The sequence below is a fragment of the Anabrus simplex genome, chromosome 1 (assembly GCF_040414725.1).
Source record: "Anabrus simplex isolate iqAnaSimp1 chromosome 1, ASM4041472v1, whole genome shotgun sequence".
Classification (NCBI taxonomy): Eukaryota; Metazoa; Arthropoda; class Insecta; order Orthoptera; family Tettigoniidae; genus Anabrus; species Anabrus simplex.
Window position 1 is genome coordinate 377,760,925 of NC_090265.1, and position 21,932 is coordinate 377,782,856.

The following is a 21,932-nucleotide window of genomic DNA, read 5'->3' on the forward strand; positions in this document are numbered from 1 at the left end:
GTTGCATTCTTGATTTCTTCATTCATTATAACAAACATGTCTTTTTTTCTAGACTTTCCTTCTTATTCTTTCCTTCCTATCTTTTGCCTCATTTGGCTTTTAATTTCTTCTCCACATTCCAAAAACCCCATATTGAAGTGAGAATTAATTCTTTGGGGTCTAACCAAGTCCATTATATGCACGTTTATGTTTCAGAATCAAACCACAGATCAAACAAAGTGTTAACTTCACATGACATTAAACTCTGCAGCGTAATTTCAACAAGATCAAAGAACTAAAGACATATACAAGCTGGACAAACCACCATATGTACAAAACAATGGAGTCATTGTCATTTTAAAGGATTTTATACTGAAGTGCAATATCATCACGTACCACATTTTATTTAATATCCATATATGCAGGTGTTACAATGTGTTTTAAAGTTGTTTTTTGTTATTGTGTTGCCTGATTTGACTCGTTGGCTGATGATGGCACAAGTTTAGCACCGAATCTAGTACCTTATATGAACGACACATGATTAATTCACATTAATAAATGTCTTTGTATTGAATAGGAGGACCCCTATTAATTTTAATTATTGTAATCCCACTTCAATACGGATCATGAAATTTCTAAATATCAATTTCTAGACTGGAGCCGCCATTTCACCATCAGATAGCTCGTCAACTGTAATCAAGTAGGTTGAGTGGACCTCAAACTAGCCCTCGGATCCAGGTCAAAATCCCTAATCTGGCCGAGAATCGAACACAGGGTTTCCGGGTAAGAGGCAGGCACGCCACTCTTACTAGTGTTGGCTACTGAATGCATGATTCGAAGCAGTGTATCGATTCATTCAAGTGTCCGAGTGAATCGATTCACAGGAACGGCGAGCTCACGGCACACGATTCAGCTTACTCCCAGCGGACAGTGCTGAGTGGCGCACTCACTGGACGTTGACGGGGAGCCGAGCTTCCGCTGCAGCGAGACAGTGAACCATGGCACATCGAAAGAATCGTGAACGAACGCGGCTCAGTGAGACACATGATACACACGGCTCCTTATCGGCTCACTGGACACGCGGAGAGCCGAGCTTCCACTGCATTGAGACATACAGTGAGCCATGGCACACGGAAAGAATCGTGAACGAGCCGGCTCAGTGTGACATAAGATACGCACGGCTCCTTATCGGCTCACTGCAGCCAGACATGCAGTGAGCCACGCTACACTGAAACAATCGTATGCTATAATGGACTCTCGAGCTCAGCTCATTTAAAAATAATACCCATTTGCATTCACTGTCCTCTTCTTACAGGGAGGTTTAAATAATAGATGGATTTATTTGCAGTGTTAAAAAAAAAGGTAGTCACAACATAATTCTGAAGTAGCTAGTAAGTAGGTAGGCTATTAGGTTATACTATTTATTAGTTTAATAAATCTTAGTATTATAACTTAATTGACATTTGACAATTAAACTCGACTCTAGCCTGCCCTATGACTGTGAGTCATGCTCATGACCACTCAAAAGTACCTGTTTTATACTGGGAAGAACGGCTCAGTATTTTCTCAGTTCATATGTCACATCGCCTTATCAGGGTTTATTAAAATTGAAATAGAGATTTATTTTTACCGAATTAAAAAGAGCTAATTTGTTATGTTGGTTAGTGTGATATTATTATCAAGAATAGCAAATTTGTAATGAAATATTAGTCGGTTTTTAAGATATCTGGTTCTTCAAGAAATGAATTTAATTCGTTGCACAATACTTCAATCATATGTGGACAGACGCAATAACAGTATGTTGAATCAGAAAACCAGCGGGCTACTGTACATCTCGGGTAGCCTATACAAAATATGACGATTTAAAAAAATCCTCAGCTGATAGAAAAATACATATTTTCAAAAATGACTGAGCGAGTTGTCGTGCGGTTAATATCGCGTGGCTATGCGCTTGCATTCTGGCGATGGTGGGTTCGAATCCCACCATCGGCAGCCGTTAAGATGGTTTTCCGTAGTTTCCCCATTTTCACATCAGGAAATGCTGGGACTGTACCTTAATTCAGGCCATGGCTGCTACCTTCCTAATCCTAACCTTTCCCACTCTGCGTCGCCAGAAACCTTCGATGTATTAGAGTAACTAGCATTTTTTCTAAGAAAGGAGTTCATAGTATGAAGACCAGATGGCAGCTGCGAGCACTGAATGCTGTTGCTGCTGTCTTACCAGCACATACTACACAGATGCAGTAGGAGCGGTGACCAATGAGCCGTGAATCGGATCACTGTATCGATTCAGTAACGTGAACGGAATCAAATGAATTGATTCAGTAAAATGAATCGAATGTCCCATCACTAACTCTTACATCACAGAGCCCGGCCTCAAACTATAAAACAAGTTCTTTTAGAATCACCACTAAGACTACAAAGAAACGTACTTATTACAATTAAAAGGTTGATAGCAAAACCCTGACAAGTCAAAAAATGCATATTCAGAGATAAGTACCATTTCGTGTTCACCTCACCTAGAGCCATCTATTGACATAACAAGTTTCCACAAAAACTGCCAAGATCCCACTGAAGTTAGAGGGGGAAAAAATCACAGTTTCTGCAAAAAGCAGTTTAGTCTGATGTCTTTCCATTGAAAACCGGTTAAGTTCAGGTTAGAAAATATCATGTAGATGGTGATAGTGTTACTTTAGTTTGTTTAATGCAACACATATACATCGTGTAGGCCATGTATGGACATAGACCTATTAGAGTATGCAATACTATTTAATACAGTGTGTTAAGCATGAATGAATGCCAAAATGAACTTGATCCTGAAATGCAATGGCCAAAGAAGAGGAAGAAGAAAGAAACGAAGGAAGACACAATAAGACATGCCAAAGTTGAAGGTGATGAACATGTAAATCATGTTGGGAAACAGATTTCAAAACGTGTTACTGGCAGTGACAGCAGGCATGTTATATCTTAGAATATTTTTATGTTCATTAATGTCATATTCATAATAATAATGTTATAAGCTTTAAGTCCCACTAACTACTTTTACAGTTTTTGGAGACGCCAAGGTGCCAGAATTTAGTCCCGCAGGAGTTCTTTTACGTGCCAATAAATCTACCAACACGAGGCTGATGTATTTGAGCACCTCCAAATACCACCGGACCACGACCACGATCTGAGCCACTCAGCCCAGCAATATCTTTTAAAACATGATGACATTATCTGGGTACAAAGGCGGATCAAATATAAATGGGAATTGGATAATAATATTATTTGCTTTACGTCCCACTAACTACTCTTTTACGGTTTTTGGAAAAGCCAAGGTGCCGGAATTTAGTCCCGCAGGAGCTCTTTTACGTGCCAATAAATCTACCGACACGAGGCTGATGTATTTGAGCACCTCCAAATACCACTGGACCACCACCTTTAAATACCATTGGACTGAGCCAGGATCGAACCTGCCATGTTGGGGTCAGAAGGCCAGTGCCTCAACCGTCTGAGCCACTCAGAAATGGGAATTTGAATGTACCGTTGCTGTTAGTAATAATTCTGATGCGGGGCTTTGCCAGGATGTTGGTGGGGGTGTCTGGAGAAGGGATTTGAGCACGCGAATGATGGTGGAGAGCTGGGCTGCTTCAGTTCGCTACGAGTGAGCAAGAGGTGTACATGCCTGTTGTGCAATGCATCACTGTAAAATTTCTTGCAACAGAGGGCACCAATCATCATCATCATTATCATCATCATCATCATGATTTTACAGTTCCAGTTTCCCGGGTACTGGTGGTGAGCCTCTTCCATTCTGTCTTATTGAGATATGTTCTGTTGTTAATGACGTCCTCCAGTATCCTTCCCCGATCTGCAATGTCCATCTTTACGATGTCCATCAAGTGGGTTCTTGGTCTTTCCACCATCCGTTTCCCTGCCACATGTCTCTCGAAGTTAACATATGCTGTCCTTGTTGGCTCCATCCTCATTACATGCCCAAACCACCTCAGTCTTAACATGCTGACAATGATGTAACAATCCCAACTTTCTTCCTAATCACATCATTCCTCAAATTGTCCAGTTTGGTTTTTTGAATTGTGGACCTAAGGAACTTCATCTTGGATGCCTGCAAACTTGATGAGTCCTTCTTAGTGAGGGTGCAGGTTTCAATACCATAAGTTAAGATTGGTATGAAGTACTGACTGAACATCACCAGCTTTGATTTTGTTGGTACTTTGGGATCTCAGAGGAGTGTTTGTACTTGCTGGTAAAAGTAAGAGCTCTTCTGCACTCTATTTGCCACCTCCTTTGTGGCTAGTGTATCTTGAGATATTACACTGCCGAAGTATGTAAAGCTTCCCACACTTTCTAGCGGATGGCTTCCTAGCATGATGTTCGCTTGTCGTCCCCCTCTGTTTATTGCCATCACTACTGTTTTGAGTTCGCTTGTCTTGAGATTGAACTCCTGGAACTTAACCTTCCATTCATTGAGTCTCGACTGCACTTGTTCCTCAGTTTCTCCCCAGATCATAACATCATCAGCAAAGACCATTGCATTTACTTCACCAGAGGTTTTCTTGATGTTCTTCATTATGCCATCCATGATGGTGATAAACAATAATGGGGATAGTGCACTGCCTTGCTGCAAAAGAGGGCACCATACCTTCCAAAACTTTGAGATGGCTCTGCACACAGTTTGGGGAAGAAACATTTTCCCAGACTCGAGTGTATGAGTGGGCTAAAACATTTGTGGCAGGAAGAGAAGCTGTGGAAAATGAATCTCCTGAAAGGAGACCGTGGACAAGCATCACTGAAGACAACATTGTTGCCATTCATGACATTATTGGTGAAGATCGGCGAATAAAAATTTTGCAAATTGTTTTAGCCGTAGGAATAAGTTACGGAAGTTCATTCGAGTTGAACTCTCATTTCACAAAATTGTCTGCCAGGTGGGTTCCTCATCTCCTCAACCAAGAACAAAAAACTTTAAGCCAGGAAGTTTGTCAGAGACTCCTGCGTTGCTACGAGGAGAAAGGAGAGGATTTCTTGCATTGTATTGTGACTTGTGATGAAACTTGGGTGCATCATTACACCCCAGAGTCAAAGCAAGCAAGCATGGAGTGGCGGCGAAGAGATGAAGCAGGTCTGGTCAAGGCCAAAACACGCCCCTCTGCTGGGAATGTGCTTGCAACTGTTTTCTAGGACTCCACGGTCGTTTTGGTGGTGGATTTCCTTCACGAAAAAAGAACAATTAATGCAGCTTCTTAATATCGCCTTTTAGATGAACAAGCGACTAATCCGAAATGTCATTCTTCTCCATTACAATGCAAGGCTGCATACTGCTGCTTTAACGCAGGAAAAACTGGAGGAAATTCATTGGACACCTCTGGAATACCCTCTGTACAGTCCAGATTTATTGCCCTGCGACTACCATTTGTTTGGACCACTCAAACAAGTCCTAGGAGGACAGTGGTTTGATGATGATGCAAGTGTACAAGAGTTCGTGCGCAACTGGCTCCGCATACATCCCTCTTCTTTCTATCAGGACGGCATAAAAAACTTACCAATCTGATGGAGAAAATGTGTATCGAAGGTAGGACACTATGTAGAAAAGTGATCTCTATATGCGTTTTTTTTTTTTGGTTGAGACAATAAATTTTTTTAAAAATTCCTGTTTAGGCTATATTTGATCCGCCTGTAGGAAGTTATGTAGAAAAATAAAAATTGCCATTTGTTGACCTCTCTACCTCACATACCCTATTATCCCCTCTTGCAGGTGTTCCAGATTTTATTGTTTTACAACAGTGACTGAGCTGGACAGAGTGAAAATATTGGGTGACTTTAACTCGATGGGAAGCAAGAACGAACAGGATTGACACTTCTGTGGTTTGATTACAATGCATATGATACAACAGTGGTGGCCACGAACTGGAAATGTTGAGGTTAGGAAGGATCATGCAGCAGCTTTTTCATACAAACTTCGTGTAACAGGTAAGGAGGTTTCTGTTTGCCAAAAAGGCTTTCATAAGATGGGATTACAAAAAACAGACTCAATAGGCTCCAGCTAAGCTTGGTAATGACGGGTCATTCTCCAAAAGACAAACGTGGCCAACATGATAATCGCCCATCCAAACTTCCAAATGCAATAACCAAGCTTGTAGAACATCATGTAAACTCACTTTGAGCTAGAAAATCACATTATTCTTTATGGGATAATCCGGATAAAAAATATCTACCTGAAGATCTGAGCATTTCTATCATGCATGAGCATTTTATCAAACAATATCACATAAACATACCCTATACAGCATACTGTAGTCTTACTTTTGGGTATCCAAGGATGAGTACGTGCTCCTTTTGCGATTCTATGGAACAAAAGTTAAAATCAGTGGAAACCGAAGAAGAAAGATACAGATTAGAAATGGAGAAAAAATTGCATCTTACAAAAGCAGATGCTTTCTGATTTCAGAAAAAGCAATACAGTATGAGTGCCAAAGAAGGAGAAATACTCTGTCTCTCATTTGATTATATGCAGAATTTACCACTGCCACACATGCAAACAAATTCTGTATTTTATGAAAGACAACTTTGGTACAATGTATTTGGCATTCATAATATAGAGAATGACTCTGTCACAATATACTGTTACTGTGAACATGAAGGGAAAAAGCGACCAAAAAGATATGATGAACTTGTTCTGATCAGTGATATCTCCCCTGGTCAGAATAAGTATAAAACAATGGTGCACTTCATTTACTGCTTAGTCTACATCCTCAAGATATTTACAAAAGTGACATATTGTTCCTGTAAGAGGCCATAGCTATCTTCTTAATGACCAGGATTTTGCTCACATAACTCATAAAAAGAGGGCACTATAGCTGCAGATGTTCCTGAAGTCTGAGATGATGCCATCATCAGAGCCCAAAACATCCTTGTCCTACGTATTATGAAGTGTGACGACTTCTAAGACATGAAAACAGCTACAGAAGGTTTTGAAATCAGCAAAACTGCCTCTCAAACTAAAGGAAGTAAGAATGATACAAATTACAGAGAAAGATAGTATATTGAAACTAAAAAGCACTAACTCATATTATTGGGTCAAAGACACCAATAACAAATACAATGGAACTTAATGTGCTTTACCATGAGGAAACAGGAAATCAACATGCCAAAGAAAAGGACCTCCACAACCTTTTGCCACACTTGAGTGTGCCATCAAACTGAGGATTCTATCAACGCATATTTGACAGAAATGTAGGACCTGAAGAAGCAAGTTACGAAAATGGGGAGAATGTTGAATTAGATAATGGCAATTGCAGTGGGTGTAATAAGTGATATTAGAGTGTATTACAAGGAAATAAAATGAATAATAGAAAGAAAATAGTTCTGTATACCATTCAGACATGTGCTGAGTTTAATGAAATACTGTAGGCCCTATCTACAGCATTTGTATGATTTTTTTTTTTTTTCTTTTTTCAGTAAAGCTTTGAAATAATTTAATCCACATCAAGTGTGTACATGCAGCAACTTTCTGCAAAAAGTGGGTATGTCTAAAAGTTTTTTTATGTTTCCTGCCAAACATTTCAGAACAGAATATCAAAACCTTCTTGGCAAAGTTGGTACATATAAGAGCTACCCACCTGATTAATTTGAGGTTATTATGTTGTAACATTAATGCAAGGGACAGTTATTTCCAGTTTCTGAAAAATCAATATTTTGGACTTGCCCGGTTTTTGCTATCAGCCCTTCAATTGCACACTCTCTAGCAGTCCAAATTACACGGCATGCAAAGATTTAATAAAAAACTAAATAATATGCAAAGTACTTAAAATTTATGAATGAAACTATGCTAAAATTTACCTACATATTCCATCAGTACTTATGAAATGTAAACACTCTCTTGGCTGAAATAACTTCTTCACAGTAGCCTACACTTACTTGTCACCATATACACTTATAAGGAATATGAGTATTAAGATTGTTTTCCTCTTCCCCCTTCAACCTTAAGTTCATTAGCAAAACAACTTCCAGGAAGAAAGCTACCCTTGACTGTCTTGCTGAACTTGCCTCAGACAGGGGTGACCAAACATATATATACCAAAAATATTATCGGTCCAAATTACACGGACTTTCCCAATGGTGGTTTGAATGAACTCAAACATTCTGACAATCCACCAAAATGTTTTTCAGTGTACTTCTTTTGAGTACATTATCAATATAATAATTGAGAGAGAGAGAGAGAGAGAGAGAGAGAGAGAGAGTGTTTGCCTGATATATGTCAACTCGTCGGAAGTGAACTAGCATAAGCTGCAAAAGCATAATACAGGCCTCTGCTGGTGATAAGAGATCATCGTCATTTTAAGGGACAAAGAGATGCGATTATACCAGTACAGAACTAATTAACAATGACTTTCACAGCATTTCATGGTGAGTTAATATGCAAACCTATGACATTCTATCCATGAGCTAGAAGTTACAGATATGAAGAATGCTTGAGGTAGGGTGGGATGGCATCTCGTTAGTTCATCTTCCTACTTTTTTGTAGCAACAATACCACCCAAGAACCTTTCAACATATCCGATTTTTTTTTTTTTTTTTTGAAACTTACAGCATAAGAAATTTCCTTTTTATCAATGGATGCTTATTAGTAAGGGTAAAAATAAAGAAAATACATTTCAAGTTTATGGCAATCTGATTCAACACATCAAGCTATGATAAATGCACTGCCAGTGTGTGGGTCTGACATACTGCTGTTCGGCGACTGAGCTCATATAGTCCACTACCTGACTGCCTACTTTCCCTCCCATTGTGATTGAATATTAGGTTTCAGCCGGGAAATAGATAAAACCATCCTGCCATTTTCTTTTATCCCACTTCAAGCACTGGAAATGAAAGCAAAATATAATTACTAGTTTTCAAGAGAGTCATAATGGCAGGTCAGAACTTATGGTGAAGAAATGAAGGTCAAATGAGCAGTGAGTATTATGGCATATGAGTTAACTGAGAATGTGATTGAATAAAGAGACTACATGGGAGGATTGCTCTTGATCTATCAAAGCCTTTTGATGCAGTAGATCATAGGAGACTACAGACAAAAATTAGAGTTATTGGATTAGACAAAAGAGTGATTGAATGGGTGGCTAAATTTCTAGAAAATAGAATTTGGAGAATTATCTGATCCTGAAATGATTAAGAGGGGGTTCCACAAGGCAGTATTACTGAACATGTTTTCTTAACTATATATATAGCCTAAAATAAGAGTTTTGTCTGTACATTGCTCAGAATTTAAAAAGGCTGGTATTTCTGTATCAGTCGTGTCCACAGTAACAAGGAAATGCACTTTTTAATTTTCTGTAATTTCTGTCTGTATGTATGTATGTACACACATTACGAGAAAACTGCTGAAGAGAATTTAATGAAATTTGGTATGCAAAGTCGGGGAATAAGTCACTACAATCTAGGCTATATATAATTTTATTCACGTTGAGTGAAATGGTAGTTTAGGGGAAGACCTAACATTTAATTCTCAAAGAGTTATGTTATTAGTGGTCGTATCTTAATGAAAATTGGTATGCAAAGTCGGAGAATAAGTAGCTATAATACAGTCCATAAATAATTGCATTCACGCTGAGTGAAATGGTAGTTTAGGAGAAGGCCAAAATTTAATTTTCAAATATTTGTTACTCGTCTTATCTTAATGAAAATCGGTACGCAAAGTCGGGGAATAAGTTGCTACAATCTAAGCTATAAATAATTGTATTCACACTGAGAAAAATGGTAGTTTAGAAGAAAGCCTAAAATTTAATTCTCAAATATTTCTTATTAGTGGTCCTATCTTAATGAAAATCAGTATGCAAAATCAGGGAATAAGTTGATATAATCTAGGCCATAAATAATTTTATTCACGCTGAGTGAAATGGCAGTTTAGGGGAAGGCCTATAATTTAATTCTCAAATATTTATGTTATTAGTGGTCATATCGATAAATACTACATAACTAAGGTTATACAGTATTAAATTTCCGATCATTTATGTCTTATACATTTTTTTTACCGGCTATGATCACAAAGATATTCATGAATTTTTATTTTTATTACTAAGTCCATATCAGTGCCGAGTCACGATAAAACAGGTAAACAAAGTTTAATGAAAATCGTTATGTAAAGTCGGGGAATAAGAACTAGAGTCGACGCTATAAGTACTTTTTCCAAGACGCCCTAATATCGCAGAGTCGAAAGAAAACTATGTGAAGGACTACAATATTGAATGCTCATAACTAGGGCAAGGCATTTAATGACCAAAAAAATAGCAAGAAAATGCAAAATAAAAAATGCATTTATGACCTAAAACTTGTTAAAAAATTACAAAATTTGAAATAAATGACCAATAAATTAATCGTCACTTATTTATTAATCCTTTAAGAAACTATTAACTGATTTGAGAGAGAATTTTAATGGGTGACAATGCATTAAGTTTAAATTATTTTTGTTACTAACAAAGTAAATACCACTTTGCACCCCTGGTGAAAAAAATTAAATATTTTAGAACTGGCATATTCTTCAAATACTCTCCTAGCAAATAGGTGTCATTTAATTAACAAAGAATATTTAAGAAAACAAACTTCAGTGGCTGTTTACAATAAATTCGAATTGAAATGCACAATAAAAACATTGCGTAGGTTCTCAAATGAAAACGATTGCCTATTGTCTGCAAGTAACGATTTGTACATGGAAAAGCTTCTCTCTACCTCAACTGAAACAATTGGTGCATACTGAAAACAAGCAATATCTCCCGGATTCAATTCACAGTCGGTAAGAGAAAAATTTTCACCCGACAATGCTTTGCCAATAGAACACAAAGTTTTATACCCACTGTTCTTTTGCAACACCATATTCAATTTCATGGATACAGCTTCACCCACTTTACCACACACACGATTCAGATCAGTCACAACTTTATACGCAATTTGCAGCTGCTCCACTAGTGGCACTTGGGATTTTTCTAGAGCACTTATTGCATTAGGAAGGGATCCAAAATTTGTTTTTATGCAGGAAAGATTACCTGCAATTTCTTTGTCAGCCAAGAGTTCCTGGGCTGTTTTTATTGATCCAGCCTCAGTTTTGTCGAAGGAATCGACCACTTTCTTTACAACTTCAAAGTTCTCGCAGTAGTAACAACAAGCCTCAATCCACGTTTCTCATCTAGTCAAAACAGGTGAAAAGGGCAAGGGAATTACAAGAGCTTCTATTTTGAATGCTAGAACTCTAGATGGGGCTTTTAAAAACACTTTCTTTATGCACCCATGCACCCAATTAACTTGACAACTTCAGGAAAATTATGTCGTACCTCTTCCGCGGTCCGATGTAATGCATGGGCTAGGCATGTGACATGCACCATTTTCGAGAAGAGCGCTTGTAACGAATTTGCAGCCTTTACCATGTAGGGTGCTGCATCTGTTATTAAAAGCAGCACATTGTCATTCCGAATGCCATCGGGCCACAATAGCCTCAAAGACTGGTCAAACAGTTTGCTAATTGTTGACCAGTTAGCTTTGTCCAATTGCTCACAATGTAGTAGAAATGGTTCTCCAGCATTCCCTGCTTCCAGGACGCCTACAATAACGTTGGCTATATATCGTCCCATACTGTCTGTTGTTTCATCTATGCATACCCATATGTTTCCGTCTCCTACCCTTATCCTTATTTCTTGTAACGTTTTGTCATAGCATCTTCCAACGTAGGTTCTTCTTAATGTTCCGGGATCTGGTACAGATTTTCCAGTCTCCTCTTCTAAGAATGTACGCAGCTTTGGATGGTTCAATTTGTTCAGTGGAATATCGATGCATAAAAATGCTGTACACAGTTTCTCACAAAATGGAGAAAATGTTGAAGATTCACCCAGTAGTGTCTGGTGTAAGCCACGGTTTCTTTTATCTTCAAGTCGCTGCACACCACATTTAAGTTTTTCTCGCGACACATGTTGTTCAACTGTAAACTTCTTTTCTGCTGAAACTTGCACATCACACACTTTGCAAAATAATATTTTCCCATCAGTGGAAAATATATTTTCTCCATATTGTGTAACAAATTGTTTTAATTTAACAATTGTACTTCCTTTAACTTTGGGCATCTTACAGTACTTGTCAACAAAGAATTCACTCAACTCTCAGCACGCGGGCGACTGACTTCCTTCTTATCTAGCAGAAGATAAGGAGCAATGCCCAGCTTGGACGAGTCCATTATGCGTCTTACATATAGGGGAAGCAGGTACTGCTTATAGTATGTTTTCTTGGAAGTGCAATCGAGTTGAAAATACTCTTTCCTTGAAAACTAGTGGCAGCAGGGTATGTTGCAAGTCTACGTTCTTTCTTGAGTAAGTTTTTTGTCAAAGTTAAACATAATAGACAAGTATTGTAAACATAAATAATATTAATTAAATATCCAAATATAACGAAATATAACACTTCCCAGAAAACAATTAAAAATGCTAAAAATGACCATAAATTGCTCCAAAAATGACCTATCTCTTGTAAACAGCAAAAAATGAAAAAAAAAGCCCTTATTTAATCAGTCAATTCATGAAACACATGTACATATACTCAAGCTATATTTTGGCCTTCATAAAGAAAAGATGCAAAATCATCAAATGCCTTGCCCTACTCATAACATTGATCCCCCTGTGGGTGGGGGCAGTAGAATAACACCCACGGTATCCCCTGCCTGTTGTAAGAGGTGACTAAAAGGGGCCCCAGGGGCTCTGAACTTTGGAGCATGGATTGGCAACCATAGGGCCCTTAACTGAGTCCTGGCATTGCTTCCACTTACTTGTGCCAGGCTCCTCACTTTCATCTGTCCTATCCGACCTCACTTGGACAACTCTTGTTCTTTTCCAACCCCAACGGTATTACATACGGAGTCCTAGAGAGTCTTTCATTTTCACAGCCTTCATGGCCCTTGTCTTCCTTTGGCCGATACCTTCATTTTTCGAAGTGTCGGATCCCTTCCATTTTCCCCCCTGATTAGTCTTATATAGAGGATGGTTGCCTAGTTGTACCACAGTCTAATATACACTGTCGCTAAACTCCTTAGTGATGAAATGGCATCCTGTAGACAGGCGGAATTACGCCAGCATTTGCAGCGACCAGCAAGCTCTAACTCTCCGGAACAATTCTCTACCCAACAGCTGATTACACTTTCCCACATAAATTATAAACTCTACCCACCTCGACAACCATATAAATGGTAAATTTTACGAAAATATGTTGATACACTGGACTACTTATTGCTACAGCGTGGTAATAATACCGAAGGAAAACAACAATCGTTTATTTTCGAAGGAACAAATGATCACAGCATGGTAGTTATGGTCTTAGTCGTTTTCAAAATCCAAATCATAAAAATAGTAATGAAGTAAAAAACAAAATTCAAATAATATTCAAAGATCTCAGCAATATAAATGGCTGGATTTTGAGCTTTTTTTTTATGGCATTGAAAACTTTCATCGCAGAATATCACAATGTAATCTAATCTTAGTTTCACAAATAATTTCTAATAAAAAATAGCCAAACGAAATTAATAATTTCTAATGACTTAGTACTTTCACAGCATTAATGTGGAAAATGAGATAGTTAACAGTATACCACATCCAAGCTAGTGAGCATACAGGAAATTCCTAAAAACAGCCCATGTAGGTGAAATAGAGGGATTGGAAGGAAATGGGGGAATTGTGGAAGACAGGTGGTCTAATATTTTAAGGGGAAGGAGATTGCAGGCTAAGGGCTCCATTCAGGATCAAAATTCAGGACAGGTGTTGGTGAGAAATCGGTACGAGTCACTGCAGGTAGAACAACCGAGGGAAGGTGAGGAACAGGGAACTGTTGCCAAGAAGTTTGGAAGTAGGAGAAAGGGAAATGTGGAGTAGTGGATAGGAAAAGACAGGTGGAACAGGGTCATGGGATGGAGAAAAGGGAGGAGCAAGTAGCTTCTGCGGTTGTCAGGAAAGATAGGACTGACCAGGAGGGGAGGGGATCAATGGCTGTTGAGATCTCAACAGACAGCCATACAGAGTGCACGATCTCAACAGCTAACATATATTAATTTACAACACGCCTTTACGATACAACCAACGTGCAACCCAATTAAGACATACGACATCCAAAATGTACTTCATCTCATAATGGTCACCAACCCAACCTGTATTCGACACGCGACAAGATGAGAACGCTTTCTTAATAATATTCAAGATTTCCAGCTACAACAACAGCAGTATCCAACAAAATTACCAGTTATTACTATCATATACTATGCAATTTCACTCGTAACGCATACAGCATGAACATGTGATCGATCCTATTCAAGTAAACATTTATATATTTCTAATGGACCAGTCATTAAACTACAACACAATAACCTACAATACTGTTACTAAACTATATTTAAATTCATTTATATTTCTAGAATATGCACATAGCACCATATATCAATACTTTTTATCTAAAGTATTTTAACAGGTATCTCATACCGGTGTTTTAGCCCCAAAGGGTTCATTTTAACAAGACTTTTATATACCTAATAAAATAAACAGTGTCAAGACACAACTCTATTTTAAGACAAAAAACAAGAATAAAAGGTGCTACAAACTTATACATTAGTATTAAGAATCCACGTCAACTAGGTATTATATACCAATATTTTAATCATAAGAATTCAAATCAACAAGGTTCTTTATGTATTTAACTGAACTAAATAAGTGAATAAGTAAACCTTACAACCACTACATGAAATGTAATCAAGATACTGAAAATCCAAATAGTACATCTTTAAGACCCTACATTGTACCCAATATCATCATACGTGTGCAAATGCAATAATTTTACTTCATATTGTGTAAAACAAAAATTGTAAAGTAGAATAGCATGTACCTCTCAGTAAATGTACATATTTAATAGTCAATCCACTAGCATTCTGTCAAATGGATGAATTACATTCAATACAATACTTTTGACACTGTATACAAGGGAATAGAAAACCTATATAATAGCTCAACAGAGCAAACTTATAAATTCCATAATATATGCATATCCAAACTAAGATGTACTTACCAGCATATTAATGACATAAGAATTTTAAACATTAACCATTATATGTGATGTTTTTGTAGATATTTTGTATGTGTCAACTGAGGATGACCCCTTAGGGGTCGAAACCGGTATTGACCTATTTACCAGTTTGGTGGTAAATAAAATAGTGTATTGATAAGGTGGTGACTCATATTATTTCTATATAGTGATACCAATCAATACAGATATGAAGCTTATAAATAATAATGAAGTTTAAGGAAGCGGAGATTGTTATCAGTGGAATACTGTGTAGGAGGGATACCGACTGGAAGGTGATTTGGGATTTAAATGAGACTATGGAGTGGATATGTGGGAAACTGGGAGTGAAATTTCTAGATCCTAATGGATGGTTTAGGAGATAGGGATCTGCACTCAGATGGCCTTCACTTAAACCGCAGTGGTACATATAAGTTAGGAAATTTGTTTAGAAGGGTTATAGGGAGGTACATTCAGGGAAACAGGGTGCGCTAGGCAGCGGTGTTAAGGGAACAGGGAACTGGAAATCAAGTAGGGATGACATAAAAATGTTAGTGCTCAACTGTAGAAGTATTGTAAAGAAAGGAATAGAATTAAGTAATTTAATAGATATATACTTACCAGATATTGTAATAGGAGTTGAATCATGGCTGAGAAATGATATAATGGATGCAGAAATTTTCTCACGGAACTGGAGGGTGTATCGTAGAGATAGGAAAGGTAGGAGGGGGAGTATTCATTCTCGTGAAAAAAGAATTTGTAAGCTACGATAAAGTTAAAGATGACAAGCACGAAATTCTACGGGTAAGGCTCATTTCTAAAGATGATAGGCAACTAGATGTATTTGGAGTGTACAGACCAGGAAAGGGTAGCACAGATGCTGATTCAGAATTATTTGATAAGATAATCAGCTATGTGGGAAACGATAAGGAAAGGAACGTGATCGTAGCGGGTGATCTCAATTTACCAAATGTCAATTGGGAAGGTAATGCGAATGACAGGAAACATGACCAACAAATGGCAAATAAGTTAATATGGGAAGGGCACCTGATTCAGAAAGTGATGGAACCAACTAGAGGGAAGAATATTCTGGATGTGGTGCTGGTAAAACCAGATGAGCTCTATAGAGAAACCGAAGTAATAGATGCTATTAGTGATCACGAAGCTGTTTTTGTGGTAATTAAGAATAAATGTGAAAGAAAGGAAGAAATTAAAATTAGGACTGTTAGGCAGTACCATATGGCTGACAAGACAGGCATGAAGGAGTTTTTAATAAGCAACTATGATCGGAGGAAAACGGTAAATAAAAATGTAAACAGACTCTGGGATGGGTTTAAAGCAATTGTTGAGGAATGTGAAAATAGGTTTGTACCTTTAAAGTTGGTAAGGAATGGTAAAGATCCACTATAATATAACAGGGAAGTAAAGAGACTAAGAAGGAGGTGCAGGTTGGAAAGAAATAGAGTTAGAAATGGCTGTGGAAGTAAGGAAAAATTGAAGGAACTTGCAAGGAAATTGAATCTAGCAAAGAAGGCAGCTAAGGACATGCAATTTCGCTGCATAACTTGGATGCATGTCTTCATGAAGGAGGACTTCGTCTCAAACACTTAGCTCTCACGTCTTCCATGGGACAATTGGCAGTCATACAAATATTAGTGAAAAATGGAAGGGTATGTATAGGTATTGTAAGGCAGAAACAGGTTCCAAGAAGGACTTTCCAGGAATAATTAATGAACAAGGGGAGTGTGTATGTGAGTATCGTCGAAAGGCAGAAATATTCAGTCAGCAGTATGTAAAGATTGTTGGTTACAAGGATAATGTCCAGATAGAGGAGGTGACTAATACTAAAGAAGTATTAAAATTTACCTATGACAGCAATGACATTTACAGTAAGATACAAAAGTTGAAAACTAGAAAAGCAGCTGGAATTGATAAGGTTTCGGGGGAATTCCTCAAGGCAGTATTATTGGACCTACATGTTTTCTTATATATATATCGATGATATGTGTAAAGAAGTGGAATCAGAGATAAGGCTTTTCTCATATGATGTTATTCTGTACAGAGTAATAAATAAGTTACAATATTGTGAGCAACTGCAAAATTACCTCGATAATGTTGTGAGATGGACAGTAGGCAATGGTATGATGATAAACAGGGATAGAAGTCAGGTTGTGAGTTTCACAAATAGGAAAAGTCCTCTCAGTTTTAATTACTGCATTGACGGGGTGAAAGTTCCCTTTGGGGATCATTGTAAATACCTAGGTATAGATATAAGGAAAGATCTTCATTGGGGTAATCACATAAATATGATTGTAAATAAAGGGTACAGATCTCTGCACATGGTTATGAGAGTATTTAGGGTTTGTAGTAAGGATGTAAAGGAGAGAGCATATTTGTCTCTGGTGAGACCTGAACTTGAGTATGGTTCCAGTGTATGGGACCCTTACCAGGATTACTTGATTCAGGAACTGGAAAAAATCCAACGAAAAGCAGCTTGATTTGTTCTGGGCGATTTCCAACAAAAGAGTAGCGTTACAAAAATGTTGCAAAGTTTGGGCTGGGAAGACTTGGGAGAAAGGATACGAGCTGCTCGACTAAGTTGTATGTTCCGAGCTGTCAGTGGAGAGATGGCGTGGGAGGACACCAGTAGACGAATAAGTTTGGATGGTGTCTTTAAAAGTAGGAAAGATCACAATATGAAGATAAAGTTGGAATTCAAGAGGACAAATTGGGGCAAATATTCGTTTATAGGAAGGGGAGTTAGGGATTGGAATAACTTACCAAGGGAGATGTTCAATAAATTTCCAATTTCTTTGCAATCATTTAAGAAAAGGCTAGGAAAACAACAGATAGGGAATCTGCCACCTGGGCGACTGCCCTAAATGCAGATCAGTAGTGATTGATGTTCTCTCTGCTCCTCTGACAACCGAGCAAGTGGCCGCACGGTTTAGGTCGCGAAGCTAATAGCTTTGCTAATGACGCATGCGCGCCGATCATAATGAAGGAAGAACTGGTATTGCTTTCGCCTAGCCTGTTTTACCAGTTTTACGGATGAAATAATTCCTTTAAACTGTAAGCAGCTGCATAACTCACTAACAGAATATAAAACGGTAATGGTTCTCCTTGATAAAACAATATTCCTGTGCTAAAAAAGCCGCCAAGAGGCAAATTCGAACCAGCATTCCTGCAGTCCGTTGACTTAACCGTTGCACTATCAGTGTTATGTAAAATAGTTCCTAATCAATTCAATGACAAACATTTGTATATGTAGGCCTATGTACTGTTAATTGTATTTTATTGTCATTAAGGACTTGGTTGATTACCGTCTTGAAATACACAGAAGTGGAGTGAATCTGCCACCTGGGCGACTGCCCTAAATGCAGATCAGTAGTGACTAATTGGCACGTACACTTATATGTTGGAAAGTGCTGCGGCCATTTTTGATTGGTAAAAGCCAAAGATTCTTGCACGCAAGGGAAGTATTTCATCCTGAAAATCTCGAAAATAAATGTATTTCTGTTGACTTTTCAAGAAATGCAAGATTTGGAAGATTGAATGAATCTTCATAATATACAATATGTACAATATTTTTCACAAAAACAGAGATATTGAACAAAAATGTAAAATCACATTTCACCCCGTTTAACTCCTTTAAAATTGGAATTTAAAAAATATTATTTTAAAATAGTATTTATGCTACAAGGAAAAAATATTTGAATGAATATATGTACAATATTTTTCACAAAAACCGAGATATTGGACAAAAATGTAAAATCACAATTCACGTCTTTAATATTGGAATTTTTAAAAATCCTTTCTTAGTGTGCATCTACACTACGGTAGGAACATATCCTCATAATTTTCATGCAGTTATCTCCAGTAGGTTTTGCTGTGCATTGATTTATCATTCAGTCAGTCAGTCAGTCAGAACAACTTGCTTTATATATACAGATAACATGAGTAAAGAAGTGGAGTCAGAGGTAAGGCTGTTTTTGGACGATGTTATACTGTATAGAGTAATATTAAATTTGCTTTATGTCGCACCGACGCAGATAGGTCCTATGGCGATGATGGGATATGAAAGGCTTAGAAGTGGGAAGGAAGCGGCCGTGATCTTAATTAAGGTACAGCCCCAGCATTTGCCTGGTGTGAAAATGGGAATCCACAGAAAACCATCTTCAGAGTTGCTGATAGCGGTGTTTGAACCCACTATCTCCTGGATGCAAGCTCACAGCTGCACAACCCAAACCGCATGGCCAACTCATATAGAGTAATAAAATAACGGGATTGTGAATAAGAAAAACCCTCGACCAAGTTATGAGATGATATAGTCATCTGATGGCCAAGCAGGCATCAATTTTTAGTGATGAGACAAAGTCTCTTAGTGCATTGGCACTGCTGGTGGCTCCAGTTAGCCTACGCAGTGGCCTCCGCGGTATGCACTAGCCAGCGTATTGGTAGGTGTGCTAGGTACCAACTGATAAGCCCACCCTAGCACACGAGGGCGAAACGCTGGCAACCAAGAATGAGTTAGCTGGAAAATTTATAATGTCCAATAACGGACCATTTATATTGGTATTACAAGTTATGAGATGGTATAAAGTAAATGGTGTGAAAGTCACGTAAGTTTCATCAAGAAAAAAATCATTTTTAGTTATTGTGATGATAAGGTGAAAGTACCTCATGGGGATCACTGTAAGTACCTAAGTGTTAATATAAAGAAAGATCTTCATTGGGGTAATATTAATAATAATAATATGTATGGCCTCGGCTACCATTTGCAAGGATTTTAATCTGACACTATCTGGCTGCCTGCTCATCAATTTTGGCATTCCGTTTTACTCTAGGCCTACTAGATGGTAGAGCAAACTAAGTCTCTCTTGGGCATCTGAGGCTGAATTTTTAATGAATTTTCTTGGGTAATGTGATTTTTTTTTGGGGTAATCAGATTTAATGAGGTTGTAAATAACTGTTACAGGTCTCTTCATATCATTGCGAGGGTATTTAAGCGTTGTGGTAAGGATGTAAACGAGAGGCCATGCCACATAAAACCCCAATTAGAGTATTGTTCTAGTGTTCATCAGGATTTCTTGATTCGAGAACTAGAAAAGATCCAAAGGAAAGCAGCATGACTTGTTCTGGGTGATTTCTGACGAAAGAGTAGTGTCATGAAAATGTTGCAAACTTTGGGCTGGGAAGACTTGGGAGCAAGGAGACGAGCTGCTCGATTAAGCAATATGTTCTGAGCTGTCAGTGGAGAGATGGTGTGGAATGACATTAGTAGCTTGAATGGAGTTTTTAAAAGTAGGAAAGATCATAATATGAAGATGAAGTTGGAATTCAATGGGACAAATTGGGGCAAATATTTGTTTATAGGAGGAGGAATTAGGGATTAGAATTATTTACGAAGTGACATAATCGATACATTTAACAACTTCTTTGAAGTCAATTTAGATAAGACTAGATAAACACTTGATAGGGAATCTGCCACCTGACTGACAGTGCTAAATGTAGATAAGTGGTGACTGATTAAAAATACCGGACTCAGCTCTAGAATATAGAGAAACAGGGTTAAAAATAAAGATGACAATGTTTAATCAAACCACATAATGATTTCATTGGAAGAGATATAGCATTCCTACACAAATGGGAAAGAAGGAATCATAGACATGCTAATAATTCCTCACAGATGCCAGGTAAATTTGCAGATTAAAAAAAAAAAAAACAACAACAAAAAAACAAACAAAAAAAAACAAAAAAATCAGGTGTGCGGAGGGCAGACTATTACAAAAAGAGATGGGATCAATCACAACATATTATTTTTATATTATTATTAAAACAGAGTTACTATATCCATCAAAAAATAGCAACGGCAGAGCCAGTGTTTTCAGAATCTTGAAATAAATTCACCTTGATTACTGTTTTATGAAGTATTATATGCACCCTCTCTACAAAATATTTACATGAACAACATACAAGAGTAAAGTGTTTTTAGACAAAGATGCATCAACACGATTTGTTGCTGGCGATTGTCACTGTATAGTTGATAGTAATGGAAAACCAAAATGGTTCCTTCTTCTATGTACATTTGCAATGATATTTTAGTTGAAAGGTTCTTGGAGTGTAAAGCAAAAGTAGTCATTAATGAACAGGTAATTCAAATGAACATATTATTGCAGAATGAGAATCCACGTACAACTATTGTAGTGTTAAAATGCAAGTGATTTCACTACCAATTCATAAAATGCTCATAGATAATCTTGTCCTGTAGCTGACGTCGTATTTATAACAGAAGACATACCTCATGACACATTCAGAAGAGAGGACAATGATCTCATAATGGTCACCAAAGTTAATCTCCGTGAAGCATTGGTTGGTACAGTGCTCATTGTCAATACACTGGACAACAAGAAGCTACGAGTTCCCATAACCGACATCATAAGGTATTTATATCTCTAATTACATGATATTGTTAAAAAATTATGGGATATCGCTTTTGCAATATATTATCTGTACAGAGTAAGGGTAAGGGTTATTCTGCCCAAAGGCAGGTCCGAACCTCCGCAGAGGTGTTCCTGAGCCGGAGTTTACGTGCGGTAGGGTGGCCAGTTCCTTTCCGCTCCTCCATTCCCTTACCACCCACCAACAGCGCGTGGCAACCCATCCAATTCCTGACCACGTCCAATGTTGCTTAACTTCGGAGATCTCACGGGATCCGGTGTTTCAACATGGCTATGGCCTTTGGCTTATCTGTACAGAGGGGTCCAGAAAAATATAGACAATTTTTGATAGTTAATATCTTTGGAACAAAATGACATATCATTGTAATTCTTGCACAGTAGTGTAGTCCATTGTTTTCTGAAGAGATGATGGTCACG

The 21,932-nt window shown here is 37.8% G+C and overlaps 1 protein-coding gene across 1 annotated transcript in view; it reads left to right on the forward strand.

Annotated features, from left to right (window-relative positions):
* DnaJ-1 (DnaJ-like-1) overlaps positions 1-21,932 on the forward strand; it is a 96,154-nt gene that overhangs the window by 54,067 nt on the left and 20,155 nt on the right. The window contains exon 5 of the mRNA XM_067143155.2: positions 21,326-21,497. Within this exon, the coding sequence (XP_066999256.2) occupies positions 21,326-21,497 (172 nt within the window). The remainder of the gene's footprint in view (positions 1-21,325; positions 21,498-21,932) is intronic.